The sequence below is a fragment of the Natrix helvetica genome, assembly GCF_964273705.1.
Source record: "Natrix helvetica genome assembly, chromosome: 1".
Classification (NCBI taxonomy): Eukaryota; Metazoa; Chordata; class Lepidosauria; order Squamata; family Natricidae; genus Natrix; species Natrix helvetica.
Window position 1 is genome coordinate 175,955,565 of NC_138548.1, and position 22,675 is coordinate 175,978,239.

The 22,675-nt window shown below is 37.3% G+C and overlaps 1 protein-coding gene across 1 annotated transcript in view; it reads right to left on the reverse strand.

Annotated features, from left to right (window-relative positions):
* Positions 1 to 22,675, reverse strand: part of TMEFF2 (transmembrane protein with EGF like and two follistatin like domains 2) — a 298,149-nt gene that overhangs the window by 57,757 nt on the left and 217,717 nt on the right. Inside the window, exon 6 of the mRNA XM_081951663.1 lies at positions 983 to 1,131. Coding sequence (XP_081807789.1) covers positions 983 to 1,131 — 149 coding nt within the window. The remainder of the gene's footprint in view (positions 1 to 982; positions 1,132 to 22,675) is intronic.

The window sequence follows — 22,675 nt, forward strand, 5'->3', positions numbered from 1 at the left end:
ATAAAGTTGGGTACCCTACATTCTCACTTGGAATCAAAGTATCCCATCTCCCACAATTTATAGCCATCTTCCATAATTTGGTGCTCTCCAGATTCTTATTCTCTCCAGCCACCAAGGCCAATGATAGGGGTTATAGCGCAAACATCGGAGAGGCAGACTGAAACCCCACGGTGATACAGGGTACTTTCAAGCGAGGCAGTGGAAATAGGAAGAGAACTACAACCACCACCACCACTAATAGAGTACATTTCCAATCTCACTAGAAAAGGGGTCCCCAACCCCTGGGCCACGAACTGGTACTGGTCTCTGCCCTGTTAGGAACCAGGCTGCCAAAATGGTGGGCGAGCAAATGAAGCTTCATCTGTGCATGCATGGGATGTCGGTTGTGCATGAAACCATCCCTCCCTAGTCTGTGGAAGATAATTCCCCCCCCCCCCCAAATACGCTGTTGCCAGGAAGGTTGGGACCTGCTGCCCTAGAGTTTATTACCTCTCAGTATTACCTCTCAGTATTGTCAAAATGGGCTTTCTTTCTGCAAAGCCTTGTAAATCCACCTGTGCGTGTTTCTGTATTCATGGAATATTTTTAAGTCAGCTTAAGATACAAAGAACCTAGCATGTAGATTTCAACTTATTTTTAGAGCCCTGGTATATCTTCTTCCTTTACTTCTGACACTGTTTGGGTATGTCATAAGTACTGTCAAAAATCTAGGCTAGTGTACAAGGATATAGCAGCAATGCAGGTGTTTATCTTCTGTTTCAATTGAATGTAAGGATGCTGAGTAACTGTACTCTTGACTGTGAGCCATAATAACAAGAACATTATGGTCACACCTGTTCATAACTTGAAAAATCTATGGAAAACATAAGAAATGTCTAATACCATAATAATTCATGCCAGCTCCCTCTGTCCCAGTTCTCTTAAACATAACAGAGTAAAAATGGAGAGCTATTTTCCAATTGAATTTTGCTAGGAGCATTACCTTGACATCGGCCCAAAGACATGACTTCAATTTTCTCCTGTTTCTGACATGATGCCTCTTTGATCTGACATGCATTATCATAAGATCTTCCATCGGAAGCACAGAGAGGATTGAAGTTGGTTTGTGAACAGTCAATGTTGCACACACACCTGAAAAAAAAATAACTCATGTAAAAAATAAAATAAAATGCATTACTTTACGATAAAAGGAAGTGCTTTCACTTAAAAACAAATGACACCAATAATAAGTTAAGAAGAAGTGCTGAGATTATGCTAGGACTTTGCAATTATAATGTGAATAAAATGAAAGGGACGGTTGCCAGAGGACGAGTGTCTTGAAAAGAACACAACAGAAAGCTAAAACGAAAGTATTTTAGTAGGTAGTCCTCATCTTATAACAGTTCATTAAGTGACCGTTTGAAGTTACAAGGGCACTGGAAAAACTGATCTATGACTGTTTTTCACACAACTGTGGCAGCATCCCCATTGTCAAGTGATCAAAAATTGGACATTTGACAACTGGCAATGTATTTATGACACTTGTAGTGTCTTGGGGTCATCTGTTCGCTTTTTGTGATCTTCTGACCAGCAAGCAAAGTCAATAGAGAATTTAGACTGACTTAACAACCATTCTACTAATTTAACAATTGCAGTGATTCGCTTAACAGGTGTGGCAAGAAAGGTTGTACAGTGGGGCAAAATTCATTAACAAATTTCTCACTTAGCAACAGAAATGTTGGGCTCAATTGTGGTCATAAGTTGAGGACTACCTGAACTGCCATGAAAAGGCCTTTCTTGACTCCATACCATCCAGATATTCATCTGAGGCAGTACTGTAAAAAGAAGGAGGTTCTAACTCAATATTGGCTATGATCAGGGCCCTTCTTTTGTAGTAGCACTTTGCTCAGGAAAACCTTTCATCAGAGAGGCTTATTTGAATGAACCTTTATTTATTAGTTACCCTAGGCTTTGAAAAACGTCCATTTCAAGTAGCTATTAATTTCATATGACTGATCTACCCAATTGCATTGTACTAAGTACATTGCTTTACTGTTTGGAAACGATTTGCAAATTTCTAAAAATATAAGTCGCAGATGTTATTTGACTGGATGGCCTTGAAAAGCCGTATTTCAGAAAGTTTTTACATACCACTCTGCCTTACAATTAAATAATAACCTCACATGTTTCAGCAATGTGTTTTGTTGGAGGGGACATAGCAAAATATTCAGAGCCTGCAAGCGTCGCTGAGGCCTGATTTATATCATTGCAAGGATTAACCTGATGGTGTCCTTTGACCAACCTGCCAAAATTATGTTTCATAGTGGCTGTCTCGTTTACCTACAAGTCAGATGGAGAGAAGTGTGTACAAGGGAGGAGATCTTCCAAATTCCCGTCTATTTTTCTGCACCACAATTCCTCCAGCCATTTCTCTCCCTTTGTGGCTTAGGTATTGAAAGAAATATGAACCAAGGGTTTGGAATACTGTGGCAGTGGAAAAATGTTTATGTTCCCTATTTTGAGATTCAAATAATACTGGATCAATAGCAAATGCAATGGTTCCCTCTTTTGTTTGGAAACAATGGGAAGATTTCATGATGATCTTTAAACCGCAAAACTATCTGGGCTAAAATAGAATGGCTAAATCTATTCTGTTCTGTTCTGTTCTATTCTACTCTACTCTACTCATTCCTATCCCTATCTCTATCCCTACTCTACTCTCTCTACATAAAATTTAAAAAAAACAACACGAGTCTCTCAATGTTGGTTTCTCTATTTTTTCCCATTTATATTCTTCCAGTTGACTTATTCTGTTTCCCTCATCAGTCTGAAATATTTTTTTTATAAACATAAGAATGACATTTCATATTCTACTTTGTGTTTATTTCTCAATTACCTTTTTGTATGTGCATGCCTGTCCTTTAAAATATTCTAGTGTTTCATATTTCCCCAAATATGCATTTTAGCCTAAATTTTAGGTATAGAACAGCATAGTAAAATTTGGCAATGTGCAAATTGTAAAGGGTAGCTAAATTCTGATAACTGTACTGATTTGAAAGAATAAAATTAGGCAGCTTTGCATTAAATTTATGAACTCAAATGGGTTTCTTTCCCATTTTAGTTTTTCATTGTGTTTGTAGAATTTTTCACACTCACTAACATCTTTGGGGATGGCTGGTATTCTGTGACCAAAGCACAACTAGTTGGCATATCACTGTGGCTGTGCCAAGACTCTGGATCTCCCTTCCTCTGGAGTCCCCATTCCAATTCCCTTCTTTTACATCAATGAATTTGTTATTGCTATTAGAGTTGTTAATTAATTTTGGTTTGGATTTTTGAAAGTTGTGAAGAGACTTCTGGACAGCTGCAAATTTTGATGAAAGGTACAATAGAACTATTTGAAATAATAATACTTTTCTTTTTTTTAAAAAAAAATTGAACATAAAAGGCATCATAAAAAACTTTCATCCATTACATACAGCATGTCGTTTGGTTACAAGCGTTTGTGCATCCATATTTTCAATTACATATACACTCACAAAATTTCCGTCTAATGTAACTAGGTACCTCACTTTCATTGTACATCATATATTCAATTACGGTTAATATTTCTTTCTTTTTAGCGAACCTAATTCCCTTGCATCCTTGATTGTCTATTTAATAACAATATACCTTTATGTAATCACTTATCTCATTCAGATTATTTTTACAGTGTAAAAGTATTTACCAACTGTTTATGTTTATACATCACTACTTTCAATTATGCATAATCCCGCCAATCATCCATCAAGTATGCTTATGTTCATTGTTGTCCTTATACATCATACATTCAAGCACAAATATTATTCCTTCATTTTTAAACAGAGTATTCTAAATACTCACTTCATATATGTACCAATCTTTCATTACTTCCTTATTAAACTATTTATCAACATGGTATCTTTATAATATACATCACTACTTAGAGTTGTGATATCACCAATCATCTATCAAATATACAGATTCATTATTATCCTTAACCTTCATTTTAAAATAAAATATTCTAAATTATTCAATTCATATATATGTCAGTCTTTCATTGTATCGTTATTAATCTATTTAACAACATGATTGTATTATCACTTATCTCCTTCAATAGAAACATAAATAAAACATTTTTCATTTCCAGATTTTTTTGTCAAGCCACTGATAAAACAAATCCCATATCTTATAAAATTGCTCATCTTCTTGTTCTCTAATTTCAAATGTCAATTTACTCATTTCAGCACACTCCATTATCTTTCGAATAACTTCCTCCTGTTTTGGTATTGTTTCATTTTTCCAGTTTTTGCAAATACGATTCTAGCTGCTGTTAAAACGTTTACAATCAGATATTTCAAGTCTTTATTGTAAGTTTCTGGTATGATTCCCAATAAAAAAATCTCTGGTTTAAGGTCTATGTGTTTGTGTATCATTTTCTCCAACCACATGTGAATTTTAGTCCAGTATCTTTTGGCTTCAGTGCAAGTCCACATGTGGTAATATGAGCCCGATGTCTGATGACATTTCCAACACTTTCTTGGACATTCTTGCAATTCTCGTTGGGGGTAGATGCCACCTCTAAAACATCTTATACAAATTTTCTTTATATGCAATTGACATTGTCATTTTATAATTTTGAGACCACAATTTCTGCCATTTCTCTAACTCAAACCCATGTCGAAAAATTTTTCCCCAAGCTATCATAGTTTCATTAACTTGTTCCTCTTGTAGTTTAACCTCTAATAAATATCCATATAGTTTTTTAATTACTTTTTCATCAGTATCTGTTAAAATTTTGTCTAGCTCAGTCATTTTGTTGTAAAGACCTTTTGATTTCCTATCTTCATTATATCAAGAGTGTATCTGCACATATGAATACCAATTCATTTCTATTCCTTCTTGTTTCAACTCTTGGATAGATTTGAATTCACCCTCTGCATTCAATATTTCAACATATCTGTTTGTTCCTTTTTATATATTATTGGATGTGAACATTCTTCAATGGTTGATATCCAGACTGGAGTTTTTAAGTAATGTAATCTTTTAAACTTTTCCCAATTTAATAGCAAAGCCTCCCTTATATAATGTCTTCTAAAATAACCATGTGCTTTAGTTCCCTTACACCATAAAAAAGCATGCCATCCCAACAGTAAATCATGACCCTCTACATTCAATAATCTAGAAATTTTTAGTGTTATCCACTCCTTAACCCACATCAGGTTTGTTGCTTGGTAATATAACTCCCAGTCAGGTAAGCCCAATCCTCCCATTGTTCTAGCATCTTGTAGCAATTTGAGTTTTATTCTTGCTTTTTTCCCTTGCCAGATAAACTTCAAAACTATTTTGTTTAGATCTTCAAAAAAGTCCTTGCCTAATCTGATTGGGATTGTCTGGAACAGGTATAAGATTCTGGGTAAGATTTTCATTTTAATTGTACAGATTCTTCCTTTCATTGATAGTTGTAGGTTTTCCCATTTCATCAAATCAGTCGCAATTTGCTGCTTCAGCCTAATATAATTGTCTTCCTTAAGAGTGCTGCATCTAGCTGATAGGTATATCCCCAAGGTATTTAACCTTGTTTGTGACTTGAATCTGCAAAACTTCTACCAACTCTTCCTTTTATCTTAATGGTATGTTCTTTGTCAAAATCTTTGTTTTATCTTTGTTCATTTTCAAGTCTGCTACTTTTCCATATGCCTCTATTCTTTCTAACAATTTGAATGCTGTCTCTAATGGGTCTTCAAGGTTAAAAACCAAATCATCTGCAAATGCTTGTAGCTTGTATTCTTCTTTTTAAATTTTCATTCCTTTTATTTCTTCTCAAATTTTTCTGTTTAAAACTTCTAATGTTAAGACAAAAAGTAATGGTGATAGTGGGCAGCCTTATCTCATACTTCTCTTTATTTCAATAGAGTCTGTCAGTTCTCCATTTACCATTATCTTTGCTGTTTGTTTATGATATACCATTTGTATAGTTTGAATAAATTTCTTATCAAAATTCATCTGTTCCAATTGTAAGAACATAAATTGCCAATTTACATTATCGAAAGCCTTCTGTGCATCAAGAAACATCAAAGCCATTAGTTTTTCGGGATGGGCCTCATAATACTCCAACGTATTCAAAATCATTCTCATATTGTCTTTAATTTGTCTCTTTGGTAAAAAACCATTTTGATCAGAGTCAAATAAAACTATTTACATATTTTTTAAGTCTCTCTGCTAATATAGATGCAAATAATTTATAATCTGAATTTAATAAACAAATTGGTCTATAGTTCTTGGTTTGTGTTAAATCAGTCTTCTCTTTGGGTAGCAATGCAATGTATACTTCTCACCATGATTTAGGTATTCTATTCTCAGACACTTCATTCATAACTTCTAAAAGTGGGAGAGACAAGGATTCTTCAAATGTTTTGTAGAATTCCACTGGTAATCCATCCGGTCCCAGGGCCTTTCCATTATTTTGTTTTTTAAGTGCTTTTGTTAGCTCCATCATCATTATTTCACCTTCCAACATTGTTTTAGCTTCGTCTGGTATCTGGGGAAGTTTAGCGTCCTGTAAATATTTTTTAACTTCTCCCTCTTTCTCTTGTTCATACAGCTTAGCATAGTAGTCTTGTATATTTTTTTATAAGAATTTTATTAGTCTTTAAAAACATTTATAGGAAAGGGTAAGTAGGTATACAAAAATTTTTGACAGCTACATCGTGCCAAAGGTAGAAATCCCCCCAAATCTCACAACTTTTACAAAAGAGAAAACCAAAAAGTAAAAGATAAACAGTAACAGCTTTTTGTTTTACATTGTATCAACCACATGTTCAATCATCTCTTGTGTCACTTCCAGCAATTACATTATATCAATAATTGCAATAATGTTTCAAATATATTTATTTTTGTGACCTGAGTCTTTTCAATATTGCTTCCTCCCAACTGTCTTCTGGCAGAGCCACGGCCCCTCCCTCCTTCATATCTTGTGTACTGTCCCCTGTTTCATCTAGGAGAGCACTATATTTTTTAATGAAGGCCTCTGCCTCCGCAACTGTATTAATTCTAATTCTGCTACCCTCCCAGAAAATCAACATTCCTTCTGGCAATAACCATCTAAACCAAACTCCTTTATTATATAATTTCTTTGATAAAGAGGAATACTTCTTCCTCTTATCTCTTATTTTTTTCGGAATTTGTTTAATAATGGTTATTTCTTTATCTTTATATTTTAATAGTCCCCCCTTTGAGCTCCTAAAACCTCATCTCTTGTAGTCTTCCTAAGAAATTTAACATGTACTTCCCTTGGAACATTGTTTGTTCTAGCATATGCTGAGTTAATCCTATAAACCAAATTGATGTCCCACCACAGCTGTTCTTTATCTCTTTTAATATATTCTGCTAAAATTGTAGTCATAATATCCTTAAGATCTTCATCTTCTGTCTCCGGTAAATTTTAAAATCTAAGAAAAAAGGACATTCTTTCAAGGTCCATCTTTATCATAAAGTTTTCGAGTTCTCTATTCCCCTTCTGAACTATCTTAACGTCCTCCCTCAACCCAACTGCGCCCTCCTCCAACACCCCAATCTTTTGCTTATTTTCTGTTGTTTGCTGTTGTTTTTCTCTGAGCCATTCATTTACATCTGCCAATTGTTTTTTCAGTTCATCTTGTCCCTTCATAATAGTTTGAAACATTTGAGCAACAGATAAGTCCTTTGAACTCTCTTCAGTCGTTTTTGGTTGTAAAAATGAAGCAATTTTTGTCTGTTGCTTAATCAGGCTAGACATAGAAGATGTCGGCGCCGAAGTTGCCTTCCCAGGCAGTGGCTTTTTGGGCCCCATGTTAAGTTCAGAGATACCTATAAATCTTATACAAAAGAAATGGCGTCTGTGGAATGCACAGCTGGGAGAGATCGTGGAGGCAAACAAGCCCAGAAGTAAAAGTTAATCCTCAATCACAGCTCCAAGCCAAAGGATAAGAATCAAATACTCCAAATCCAGAGAGACCACATAACAAGAGAGGCTCCAGGAGATCTTCAGGGTATAATAATAATATAAAGCCAGAAATTCTTTCAAAGGGGAAACTTCATTCATAAGAGCAAAGAAGAAGAAGGAAGTTGGCCATCTTGGCTCCACCTTCACAGGGGACCAGGGAGCAAAATATCCAAAGTTTCCATAAGGTTATTTTAAAAAGCAACTCAGCAGTCATCTCTTGCAATTGTGATAAAAGTCATTCTCCCATAGTTAGTAGAAGTGAGCAATTAACTTTTAACTCTCTCTCTCCACTCCGAGATAGAGAGATGTTCCAAATGCCACCTTATCTGAGGGGTGGTGGTGGAAAAGCCCCCCTCCAATCTTGCAACTTCAAAAGATTGAACCCACAACTTAAGAAAAGCTGCTGTCCATCAATTAGATGAGATTAAAAGAGATTGAGGTAAACTTCTCACCTCCCGCGCTTCAGCTGTGATTTCTAATTAATTCTTTCCTTCCGGAGTCCATTCAGCGAAGGCACACAGCAGCGCCATGCACCCCCCACGCTCCCCAGCTCCTGGGGTGAAGCTGGAAACCCCCTGTGGCTGCCGCCGATCCCGGGGGCTCCAACAAGCCGCCCTACGGCAGGGGACCCCTCCAAGGCCCCCTATGCTCCTAAAAGGAGCCCGCTGGAGAGACGAGCAGCGGATGAAAACGTCCGTCGCCTTCGGGGACCGGAAGTCGTCTCCTTGTATAATTTTCTTCTTCTCAGCATTTCCATACTGAATTTGTCCTTGCTCATCTTTTAGCTGCAATATTTTCTTTGCTTCTCTCTCTTTTTTTCAGTTTATATGTCAACCATGTGCCTGGCTTATTTGCATTTTCAAAGTAGTTCTGTTTAGTACCTCTAATTTTTTGTGCCAGTTCTTACTTTTCCAGTAGATCCATTTTGTGTTTAATTGTATCCATTTTTATTTTAACACCTTTTTTTTGTGGAGATCTCTGTAGCTCTTTTTCAAGTATTTTATAGTTGTTCTCTAAAGCTTTATGTGTTTGTCTTTTCTTTGAATTTCTCTTCCTATGTAGTCTATTATCAGACCTCTAGTAACGGCCTTCATTGTATCCCAAAGATTCTGCATTGATGTATCCTCTTTTCTATTTTCTTTAAAGAAAAAGGCCAGTTCTTTTTCCATTTTCTGTACAAAGTCTTTTTCTTTCAATATGATATTATTTAGTGTCCATCTAGATCTTGTCCTTTGGCCTTTCCATTTGATTGTACTTGGATAATGGTCCGCCCAAGTGCTTGTTTCAATCTTGATTTCTTGTAGCTTACAAATCAGTTCCGTTGAGGCCCATATCAAATCAATTCTGGAAAATGATGAATGTCTATTTGAATAAAAAGTATATTGTTCTTTTGTAGGATTTCTTTCTCTCCAAATATCTTTTAGATTTGTTTCATCTATCATCCTGAAAAAGGATTTCGGAAGCAATTTTCTATTTAACTTTGTTGTTTTATGTATTTTGCAGTCCATGTTCTGGTTTACAATGCCATTAAAATCTCCCATCATACAAATATCAACATAGTCCAAGTCAGAAATTTTTTTTTTCTGGAGTTTTTTGTAAAAAATTACAAAATGAATTTTGTAAATTCATCTTGTTTTTCATTAGGTGCATAAATTGCGATTAAGAGTATTTTTTAATATTATCCATAATTTCCACCAACAAGATTGTTCCCTCTTCATCTGCATAGATTAGTTTCGCTGGAATATTATCTTTAATATAGAAGATCACTCCTCTTTTCTTACAATTCGCCAATATATATATATATATATATATATATATATATATATATATATATATATATATATATATATATATATATATATATATATATATATATATATATATATATATATATATATATATATATAAGCAAAGTTTTTGTCATAACTGTTCTTTTGGAGAAGCATAACAAAATGTGTCCATTGGGGGGAAAAAACTTCTGCAACCTAAAATTGCTATAAAGAAGCAAAGACATAAGAAAATTAAAGGATGGCCATCTCTGTTTTTTTATTATGATGATGTATTTTTTTGTGATGATGTATTTTGAGAAAATTCAGACTAATTACTCTGTGTGTGTTTGTATGTGTGTATTATTTAAGGCTCTGCAAGGCTGCAAATTTTTTTGAAAGGCAAGAAATGCTAAATCAGCAGCAGTATTAACTTCACTGCATTGCATTTCCTATATAATTTATGGAACTCATTTCCAGGTGTAAATAGTAACAAATTAAAGAACAGAAAGAGGCAGGGATAATAATATCTATTTGCGCATTTAGGAGCAAAATAACGAAAGGGAGGCCTGTGAAAGGGCAGCTAAAGAATGGGTTTTCAGAAGGCCAAATGACCCTTGTGTACCGAGTTCCCATTTCCATTTCAAATTCAGATAACCATAGGGTTTTAGGTTCTCCAGAGAGCCACTGAAAAAATGAGCAGGATCTACTATGCATAGCATTTCAAAGCAATCTCCCAGCATGGCTTAGGACCTAGTTACTTGCGGGATCGTATTCTGCTCCATACATCCCTGCGACCAATCCGCTCGCACAGAGAGGGCCTCCTCCAGGTGCCGTCCACCAGACAGTGTCGAGGGGCGGCGCCTAGGAGTAGAGCCTTCTCTGTGGCGGGCCCAGCCCTGTGGAATGACCTCCCCCCGGATATTAGGAATACCTCTGACCTCCGCTCCTTCCGTATTAAGCTTAAGACCCACCTATTCCAAGCAGCTGGCCTGGCTCAACTTTGATTTAACCATATCGCTCCTGACGGGTTTTTAACTGGGTATTTTAATTACATTTAATTTCTAGGGGTTTTAAATACAGTATTTTAATTGTTTTTATCAATCGATCTCCTCCTTATGTATGTATGTATGTTTTAGTGTACCTTTGTTATATGTTTGTTTTGTTTACATATTTATTTCGAATGTTTCGTTGTACGCCGCCCCGAGTCCTTCTGGAGAGGGTGCGGCTAAGAAATAAATATATTATTATTATTATTATTATTATTATTATTATTATTATTATTATTATTATTATTATTATCTGGCAAATGCCCAGCTGAATTAATTTTAAGGTGCTGGTTATTAAAGCCAACAGATTTAGAGCCTAGTGAAACTGATGTAGTGATGGGTTCTGGATCCCGTTGCAACTGGTATGATGCAACGGGGCTGGGTGTCCACCACATGAACACGCGCAGCATACTTACTGCCCATGACGCTCTGTGACGCCTCTGCGATGCTCCAGCTACTCGGCAGAGCATCACGCAGGCACCATACGCTCCTTGTGTGTGTGTGCGGAAACCCCGAAAACTTCAAATACCGGTAAGGAGTGTGGGAGGCGGGCAGGTGGGCCCTACAGAACACCGTACCAGAATGGTACCTGGTGCTCCCAGCAGGCACCGGTAGGCCCATACCGGACTGTACCGGTTGTAATCCACCACTAAACTGATGGGAACCTATTTATGATTTTCAATATGGCAGCTCCATGTTCCTATATACTGTAAACATTTGTGTTGCATATACTCTTATTCATTATGAATCCTGAAAGCGGGCATATATAGTGATCTTAGAGGCATGTGGTTAGAGCTATATATGTTTGTGCTTGAGACACTACTGTCACACAAGTATACAACATTTCCATAGAAATGGTGTATTGTCCTGGAGTTATTAGGACTGGTCTTCAACTTTGTTTTGACACTTTCAAGTCAAAGTTGCCTTAGGGTGATTGCCTGTGCAAGTCCCCGATGTTTTGCTGGCAGTATTTTTCAGAATTGGCTTGCCGTTGCCTCCTTCCTAGGACTGAGAGACAGTGAGTGGCTGAAAGTCACCCAGCTGACTTTAGTGCTAAGGCAAGATTAGGACTAATAGGCTCCAGATTCTAGCCTGATGCTTTAACCACGACACCAAGCTGACTTTTCTCTCAATATATTGTAAAGCAGAAAATATCACGTAAGTCCTAATAGCTGCACTTTAGAATATAGCCCAGTGCACATTATTGACAACTGAAAATATGTGTCAAGGGATTTCATATTTCCAAGGAACCTATTTGATTCAACTTATTTCCAATTGATATCTATGTTTGAGTTACAGATCAAAGTAAGTCTCATACATTTTGGTATATAATCTGCATGGTTGGTAGTATGTTTGATTTACATGATACTTTTATGAACCCACTGATCTTCAGACATGAGCAGAGAGAATTAATTATAAAATTAAATCTAAGCCTCATACCTTACTCAAAGTGGGATTTATGTATGTTTCACAACAATGCAAATACAATACCACTGAAAATTTAAAGCAAGAAATCCAAGAAGAAACCAGCATGGTTGCACAAAAAAGTCTCTGATAAAGTGAAAGACAAAAAGGATAAGTACAAAAAAATGGAAGGAGGGACATATAACTAAGGCACAATATCAGCAGATAGCCCGAATCTGCAAAGATAAAGTCAGGAAAGCAAAGACTTTGTTATTCTAACAAAGACAGTCAAAGATAATTAAAAAAATTCTTTCAGCATACAAATGACAAGGAAACAGTCAGTCTACTAAAGAGAACAAGGCAAGGAAGTAACAGACAGTAGAGAGAAAGCAGAACTGCTTAATTCATTCTTTGCATCAATCTTCACACAAAGAAACTATATAGCCCATCGTACCAAAAACAATTTAAAAGACAGACTAGAAATAAAAATTAAAATAAGCAAGACAATGGTAAGAGAACACCTGTCTGACCTTGATCAATATAAATAACCAGAACCTGATGGATTACATGCCAAAGTTCTTAAGGAGCTGGCAGATGTTATCTCAGAACCACTGCAGCATATCTTTAAAAACATCCTGGTGCACCAGGAAATTACCAGAGGATTGGAAACAGCTAATGTGGTTCCCATCTTCAAAAAAGAAAAAAGGGGAAAAAAAGACTCAGGAAATTACAAACCAATCAGCCTAATGATACTAGAAAAAATAATCAAAAAACAAATCTGTGAACGGAATGTATAACTTACCAATAGTAGCCTGTACACATTTGTTAAAAACAGAACATGGCAACCCAATGTTATTTCATTACTTGTCAAAGTGACTAAATTAATAGACCAGCGAAATGCTGTGGACATAGACTTCAGGAACGTAATTGAGAAGGTAGATCACAACCTACTTCTTGGTAAACTAGAAAAATGTGGGATAGCATCACCACCAGATGAATTTGTAACTGGCTGACAAACCATACTCAATGAGTAATCCTTAATGGTACTATATTTGCATGGAGGGAATGTAAGCAGTGGGGCACCACAAGGTTGCATCTTAGGGCCAGTACTCTTCAATATCTTCATGAAGGACTTAGATGTGGGAATAGAAAGATCACTCATCAAATTTGCAGGTTATACTAAAGTGGCAGGAATAGCCAACACCCCAGAAGACAAGCTCAGGACCCAAAAAGATCTTAACAGACTTGAACAATGGGCCCTATCCAACAACATGAAATTTAATGCGGACAAAAGCAAGGTTTTACACCTAGGTAGGAAAAACCAAAGGCATAAGTACAGAGTAAGCAAAACCTGGCTTAAAAACAGTAACTGTGAGCGGGATCTTTGAGTCCTAGTGGATAATCATTTAAACATGAGCCAGCAGTGTGCAGCCGCTGCCAAAAAAGCAAATACAATGCCTCTGTTTGGTTGTACAAACAGAGGCATAGAATCAAAATCATTTGAAGTATTAGTACCGTTTTATAAAGTCTTAGTAAGGCTACACCTGGAATACTGCATCCAGTTTTGGTCACTACATTGACCAAAAAAAGATGTTGATATTTTGGAAAAAGTGCAAAGAAATCAACTAAGATGATTAAAGGCCTGGAGATAAAAACATAAGAAGAATGGTTGCAGGAATTGGGTATGGCCAGTCTAGAGAAAAGAAGGACTAGGGGTGACATGATAACAGTATTCCAATATTTTAGGCACTGCCACAAAAAAAGAGGGAGTCAATTTAGTTTCCAAAGCACCAGAAGGCCGGACAAGAAACTATCGATGGAAACTAATCAAGAAGAGAAACAACCTGGAATTAAGGAGAAACTTCCCAACATTGAGGACAAATAACCAATGGATCAGCTTGCCTTCAGGAGTTGTAGTTATTTTATCACTGGAGTTTTTAAAGAAAAGACTGGACAGTCGCCTATCTTTTTTGCCATGGGTGCCCAAAGCACGTACAAGTGCTATCGCACGCACACACATGCCCTCACCAATAATTTAATCACCCCCAGCCCCTGTGCATGCTCGTGTGACCACCCGCCACCCTGCACATGGCTTTTTTGGAGCCTGGGGAGGGTGAAAATGCCCCCCCCCCGCTGGCCCTCTGGAGACCAGAAATCGCCCATTTCCTGACTTCTAGTGGGCCCAGTAAGTATGTTTTTCGCCTTCCTCAGGCTCCAGAGGCTTTCCTGGAGTCTGGGAAGAGTGAAAATGTCCTTCCTTGCCCCCCCCCCCCCCCGAGGCTGAAAACGCCTTCCCAGAGCTTCCATGTAAGCCCTGTACTTATCTGACATCATGTGGAGACTCTTGGGAAGGGAAGGGCAGCATGGGCGGGCCAGCCAAAAATCAGCTGGCCAGCGTGCATGTGCGTGTTGGAACCGAGCTAGGACAATGGTCCGCTAATATGGCTCTGCATGCCACTGTGGCACACGCGCCACAGGTTCGCCATTACGGGGTTAGGGTATCCTGCTTGATCAGGGGGTTGGACTAGAAGATCTCCACAGTCTCTTCCAATCAGCTCTATTCAAATTGACTGGCGTTTGCACTAGGACCAGTTATAGTATGTAACTAATATGTAACCTGATAGCTATCTTGGATGGTATTTGAGAGCCGAGAGGTGATGTTCTAAATCGCAAATTCTTCAACATAATCCTAGTCCTTGATCACTTTGCATTTTGAAAAGAAAAATGACATTTTTTTTCCCTAGTCTGACTCCAATGGCAATGTATCTAAATAAACAAACCCTGAAAATGTAGCTTCCTTCAAGGTGAAGAATTATTTTTACAAGTTGCTTAAGTAAAGAAGCAAGTGACAGCTGGCTTTTCTCATTCCAACGATGCTTCAATGCTTCCCAATTTTTAATTAATATGCTCATACGATCACTTTATCACTCTACCTGTGGCAACCTTTATACTGTAGTTTTATCAATGCATTGTTTTTATTCCTGGACTATTATAAATCAGCAAGGGAATAACAGTGAGATGCAATTGTTAAAAAACTGAACTTGGGAGACAAACCCAGGTTCAAGTCTGTCCTGGGGTAGTGCGATGGCTCAGGGTTAAAATGCTGGAATGCTTGTCAGCTGAAAAGCCATCAGTCCAGGTTCAAGACCCAAGCTCCATGCAATGGGGTGAGCTCCCAACCTCGCTCCAGTTCCTGCCAACCTAGCAGTTGCAAAAGCATGCAAATGTAAATAGATAAATAGGTACCATTTCAGTGGGAAGGTAACAGTGCTCCGTGATGTCCTACTAGCCACATGACTATCTCTTTGGACAGCACTGGCACCTTGAAATGGAGATGAGCACTGCCTCCTATAGTCAGCAACGACTGGTGGAATAAAATCCATAGGGACTCCTTTATCTTTTACCTTGCAGACAGTGAGGAAAAATGGGAGGAGGTACGTATATCACCTTGACTTATCACTGCTTTCCTGATGGCCCCAAAAACCTCACAAGAAGCTCAAAGGGGTTTTTCAGACATTTATTCAGGTTGTCATGTGTTTCTTTTAAATTCTACTTTTCCTGCTGCCTCTTCAAGCTTTTTTTTTTTTTTAAAAAATAAATGGTTTAGTAACTAACTTAGTTTGTCTACTTTCTGCAGTGGAGCCCTGAATTGTCTTACCTCTTCCCCATGTTCAAATGTTTGTCTTTGCTAACAGCGAGAGGAGAAAAGCTTTATTCTCAGAGGGTGCAGCCGTGTGTCTATGTGACATTTCCATCACATGCTTTTATTCAAACAATTAGAAATCACACAGACCATGCAAGGAATTAGCTGTGTGATGCTTAAAGCATTTATTATTACTTAGTGCATAATGAAAATAATTTGAAAGGCTCCAAAGCCTCGTAATACAATGAAATTTGGAATTATTAGTTGATATATTTAATCATCATTGTGATTTTAAAAAGACCACAATAGAAGGAAAGGCTGTTTACTGGACACAAATGTTAAGCTCAAATGCACTAAAGAGATAAATGTATTTCCTGCTCTCCTGACTGGCATATTAAATATGCTCTACCAGGAGGGTGAGCCTATGGTCAGGATCCAATTGTGCAGCTGCCCTGCTATAGCCCTTTATTGGCAATGTGTGAAAATACACACTGGTAGTAAAGAGCGCACTGTATTTACCCAGAAGATCCTCTTGAGTTCAGTGGACTTGACATCCCAGGAGAAGTGCTAAGAGGCTTTGGCTCTTTGTGTCTATTCTAGCAATGCAAGTACACCTTTTGTAAATATGTCTTGATGACAACGTATCAGTGGAAACCTATTCAAAAAAGATGTTAATGCCTGCTTAACAAATAGTGCCAGGTTTCAACTACCATACCCATCTAATACAGCCCTATAGGCAGATCACTTCCACTTAATGTCCTTTGTCGCAGTTTCATGCCTGCAAAGGTGCTCTGGGCAGCCCCTCCCCCCAACCTTCTTTGCATCTGGACATAAAGTTTCACTTCATCCCAGTTAAGCCATCTCCACTTCACATAAGTGCATCCTCATCCTTCCTGCCTTCCAAAATTCTGTCCAGTTATGATATCTCATTGAAAAGCCAGCAGGATGGCATAACTGGCCAGCTAGCAGGAATCTCGGAGAGGGACATCTTGCTGCACAATGGAAGCCACCATTCTTGTTAGCTGGTGAAAATTTGCTGTTAAATGTTTTGCTGCCATGTTCAACTTAATTGGGACCGGGGTTGGTAAATGAGCCTGGACCAAGGTATGATTTGCCATTTTGTAGTCCTGGAAAGGCTTGATCTCAAGCTGTCTTTGATGGTATTTTTCTTCTGTTCAGAAGGCAGGGAATGGTAACTTTTGGCCTTTTGTAGATTGGAGGAAAGAAAAGGAAAAGGAAAGGAACAAGATTTGGGGAATGGAGGATTTTCATAGGGAAAATATTTTGGATCAGAGCAGCTTTACTACCAAGTTACCTCAGGGTTAAATATATTCTTCCTGTCAAAGTTAATCAATATATATTCTAGAACTTTATGAGGTGAATTCTGGATGACAGGCAGTTCAACTAGTTCCATTTGTCAGGACTACACTTGTTCCTATTTTGATTTTGGCTTTACTTCTTTTGTTAAAAAGTTAATCAATATATATTCTAGAACTTTATGAGGTGAATTCTGGATGACAGGCAGTTCAACTAGTTCCATTTGTCAGGACTACACTTGTTCCTATTTTGATTTTGGCTTTACTTCTTTTGTTAAAAAGTTAATCAATATATATTCTAGAACTTTATGAGGTGAATTCTGGATGACAGGCAGTTCAACTAGTTCCATTTGTCAGGACTACACTTGTTCCTATTTTGATTTTGGCTTTACTTCTTTTGTTAAAAAGTTAATGCTGCAATGCCCATTAAGGACAAGAGCTTCTCAAACTGGGCCACTGTTAACAGGTCTCCACTTAACTGCCTTTCTTTCTAAATAAACTATAACCATTTTTTATGTTTCTTAGATATCCAACTCCAAATGTGAAAATATATCAGCAGTTCCAAGAGCAAAATGTATTTATTTACTATATTTCTATGCAGTATTACCACTCTCCTGCAATGAAAATTTGCCATTTGCTATTTGTAATTATCGTTTTACCTTCGAATAAGTGGCCAGAAAAATAAGAGACACCATTTTGTCCATCCATCCAATATTTCCCTTAGTCACAAACTACCATAACACAAGGAATAGTGAAGAATCCAGATGTGCATTAGTAATTAGTACAAAATTGGATTGATGCAAACAGATAGATTGTGCTACTCTTTCTGAAATTTCCAGATTCTATCTTAAATGCGTATAATAAAAAAACCTTTATTGGACAGCAGGTAAGATAAAGGACTTTCTTCAATAAACTAGGTCATATAGCTATGTGACCAAGGTAGGAGAGTTATAGATGGGCAAAATGTCCCAGTAAGACAGTCAAGCACCATCATCCTAATCCAATTCAGGCCTTTGATATAGATATCCACACCTCTAATTTGGGGGTTAATGTGCATATCAGTGTATGGCATGTGCTTATACAAAGAACTAAGAATGTCCATCACTGCTTTTTAATAAGGCATCAGATGGCAAGATGGGATGAAACAGCTTTTGGAACCTTCATATAAAGTAGCTCCTTTGTTCCTCTCAATTCCATCCCATTCCATTCCATTTATTATAATTGATTGTTGTCTTCTTCAAACCAGTTATCAAACTGAGAATAGAATGTTACAGGATTTTACAGAATTACATCTACTTCTTCTGCAAAGTGGGTAGATCTGGCTCATCTACTTTAGATTGCTTCAAGAATGGAGTCAACTGTTCATTAGATTGTTTCCCCAAATTTAGCACTGAAGCTCCTCGTTTAGAAAATACAAAGCACATACAAAATTCTTCATATTTCAGGAGATGGTATATATGTATGCTCCCAACTTGCATTCATGTGCACATCTGTGGAACAAGCCAGATGTAGATTGGAATTAGAATGACCCATCCATGACTATCAGAGGTCATATAGACTAGGAACAGCAGTAGTTTCAAAGTCTTTCACTGGAGAATAGCAATTTTCACAGACCATAGAACAGACTTTTAAACAACTGCAGAGTTAGGATAAACAAAGTCACCAAGCAAGCTGGCAATTATAGATTCCATACTGTCACATTTTTCCTTCACTGCTTATTAAAATTCCTTGCCATCCTTCCCCCCCTCATTCTGTGCCTACCTCTAACCCTCTCCTACTTTCAGTTCAATTATTATACAACCTTCATTGATTTCACACACCTGTCTCTGGAGACTTCAACACTGTATTAGCTGCATACTACAGCACCGTGAGACAAAATAAAAGTCACAGTTTTTCCTCTCTTAAAAATCACTGTAATCTAGAGAAGCCAAAAAGTGAATTAACCATGAGCGGGACTAAGTAGATGCAGCACAGTACACTTTGAGAAACTATGAACATCAAACGTTTTTGCTATTGCTCATCAAGACATGGTCTCTCTATCACACACAGAGTTCTTAACCATCAAGTTCCATCCAGATATCTTCAACTCAATATTTAAATGTGACTCTCTCCTCCCCTGATACATGAGTGTTGAGATGAATTTAAATGTAGGGTAGAAATTCTGCGTGTGATGCTTTGCAATGCTTCTATTCCAGACGCCCTTTAAAGTTGCTCCTGTATAAAACAAAAGCTTTTGATTTTCCCTATTATCTTCCTGGACCATTTGTAACCTCCTGCCTTTTCTGCCTATTTCATCTGCTCTAGCAAGGGCAGCGGATACTTCAGTAAGTCATAGCTGAGCATTAAATGGGCTTTTTGAATTCTTCAAGCAAACTGCAGGCAACAATACCAAGGGGAGGGAGAAATACTGTTTTGCTGAATATTCCCCAGCGGAAGGAGACTTTCTCCAATAATTCCTTTGGTGTAGGCAGCTGATCAGTAACAACAGCTGGGATTGGCCTATGACAATGTGCTGCCTGAGGCAATTAATCCCATTGTCTATATAAAATAGACAGGCAGCAAACATTTGAACAGATGGCCAGCAGAAACATATTTTAACACTGGGAAGAGGCAGTTTTCTCTTTTGTAACTGACAACAAACCTAAGCAGCTGGCATGATTTCCAACAACTTGTCACCGTGCTCCATCTATAGTCTATGTCAAAGTGATGGTGCACCTTCCTTTATTCCCTTCCCCTTACTGGGATAGAAATACCTGTGCTTACAGCCCGGTTGCATGTTAGCTACCCCAAATGGCTCTGGATCTACCATTGTTTTATAGGAATGAACAATAGCTGTTCTACATCCACCCAAATAGTGTACTTAGGCACCAGGGTGCACTTTGAGCTAATATTTTTCAAGTACAAATACTGGCGAAAGCATATATTCAAGGTATATTGAAAAAAAGGGATATTCAAAAATGTGTTTATATACCTTTTTGTTATTGTATGTTTTAAGAATAAAAACAATATAAAGATCTTGAATATTTGGGCAGCCAGCAAGGATTAGAAATTATTTCTACACCACAGACATTCAGCTTGATATACATTGGTTCTGATGATGAAAAATATTTCACAGTTACAGTCAATTAATAAATGCTACACGTAGGAGTAATATTCCTTGTCTGCATCAGGGCACACATTGGCCAATTTATGGTGCCAGCAGCAAATTTTTCCTTGTTTACTGTAATCTTTAGAACACATACACATCACAAACTTATCTTGCCATAGCTCAGAACTGGAGGGGATTCCTCCAGAAAGTAGATACATTTCAGGAATGTTGCTGTTATTAACTTTGGGGGCCAATGTACAAGACCAATTTACAACCCGTTCATTTAATATTAATCCCATCAGAAGCAAATTTTCTTTCTACTGCAGTGTTTTGCTATTGCTTGTAATACTATTAATTTCTGTTTGACAGATCATCAAAGACAAAAATCTATCTATGTGGTCATAATCAACAACAACCTGATGGCATTTAATCAATCAATCAATCACAGTATAAATACTGTTTTATAACTCAAGCTTCAATGTTCAGTTTAGTTTAGTTAAAAGGAACCTTGCAAACAACATAATTCACATATACTCTTGTAACTGGCTGAATATAAGCAAACTGTTCATTTAAGCTTGCATAAAGAAACACATTCTTCTACTAGCCAATGTATATTAATTAATCAATTAATTTGCATATGTAACAACAATATTAATTGCAGCAACCTTTCTTTGGTTATATGGCAATGGAGCAAAGTAGGTAGGTAGTCAGGATGGGGTCTCGGTGGAGGACTTTTCCTAGTATTATATCAGAATATGTGTGTGTGGGGATTTCTCTTCTTTTTAGAAATATATTTATTCCATTTCTGGCTTACATGACCTCAGAATGTAAAGAAACCAAGCTACCTGTTTTCAATTGTATTTTTCATAGGACACTGGTGCTTGCTGTAAACCATGTTCATTAAAAAAATGTCAGTGAAGTACAAAATTGATGAAATCGACAGGCAAAAAAAAGGTATTATTGGTTATGCAAATAAGGACAATAAACCCACAGATAAAATGATTAAAATAAACTCTATGTGACAAAAAAGAAAACAAATTAACAGAAAAAAGAGGAAAAAAGATGCACATTAAACTATTGATAGCAATATGTTGATGAAGATTCTCGGTTATCAGATAGAGTTGTGCGGGAAGCTGAGTCAACTGAGCTTCTTTTTCTTTTTGGTTTGAAATGTTTCGCTGCTTATCCAAGTAGCTTTTTTTTTCAGTCTGAAGAAGCTACTTGGATAAGCAGCCAAACTTTTCAAACCAAAAAGAAGAAAGAAGTCCATTTGCCATGACTTAACTTCCATGCAGGCAATGATTTAAAATTAAATAAATCTGTAAGCTTAGCATTAAACAGACCATGTAGAAATGTATTGCTCACTGGATACATCATCAAATTATTTCTTCATGGTGAAGAACAAAGAAAGGATCTGACAAAATCTGTGTTTTTAGACAGAGATACAATGTAAATTTTGTCTGGGGATCACATCTCTCTCTTTCCCACTCCCCTGTTTTAGCCTATCTTACATCCCCTTCTGCTAGTTAACTGTTTTGTTCTTTGCTGATGTTTCAAAAATAAATATCAAGCTATATGTTTTGCTAGCTGAACTGAATGGCATGTATGTTCTGATCCAGATATAGGGATTGATTGAGTGTGTGCCTTGTGCAAAGTAAGTGAAACTATTCACTATCATTTTACACCTTACATCTCATGAGAAGCCAGACTTCTTCAAAGTAGGTAATGGCTCACATCATGCATCTGTTCCTTAAAACCAGAAGGTTAAGTTTCTTTCCAGTTACATATAATTATACTTTTTGCTGTATTCCAGGCTTGATGGAACCAAAGCTATTCATGAGAAAGCTTGTTTTATGTTTAATGTAGAAATGATGGCAAATAACTGACACTGTAGACCAGGGGTGTCCAAACTTGGCAACTTTAAGACTTGTGGACTTCAACTCCCAGAATTCCCCAGCCAGCTCTGGCTGGGGAATTCTGGGAGTTGAAGTCCACAAGTCTTAAAGTTGCCAAGTTTGGACACCCCTGCTGTAGACGGTATCCATTGGGAAACTGGAGAAATCGGAATAACCACTATGAGGGAAACAGGTTAATAGAGAACTCAGACAGCAAGAAGAGTTCAGTAGGGCTCATAAACAAGCACTGTCACTATGAAGAACATTAGTAGAAAAATGCTACAGCCCAGTTATTATCCTGTTTGAGTGAATGTGTGCTAAGGATCTTACTGATGTGATCCTATTGATTCCATCTGGTCCCTCAAGAGTGACAATTTGTTGACTTTTGTAAGAAACGTCTTTGCCGTTTTCATCCTTTAAAACAATTCTTTATTTTGTGGCTGAAGAACGGGTATATATTTACAACAGCCAGGATAGCTGAACAGTTCTGTTTCACATAACAAAAAAGGAAATCCGGCTTGCATTTGCTGAGG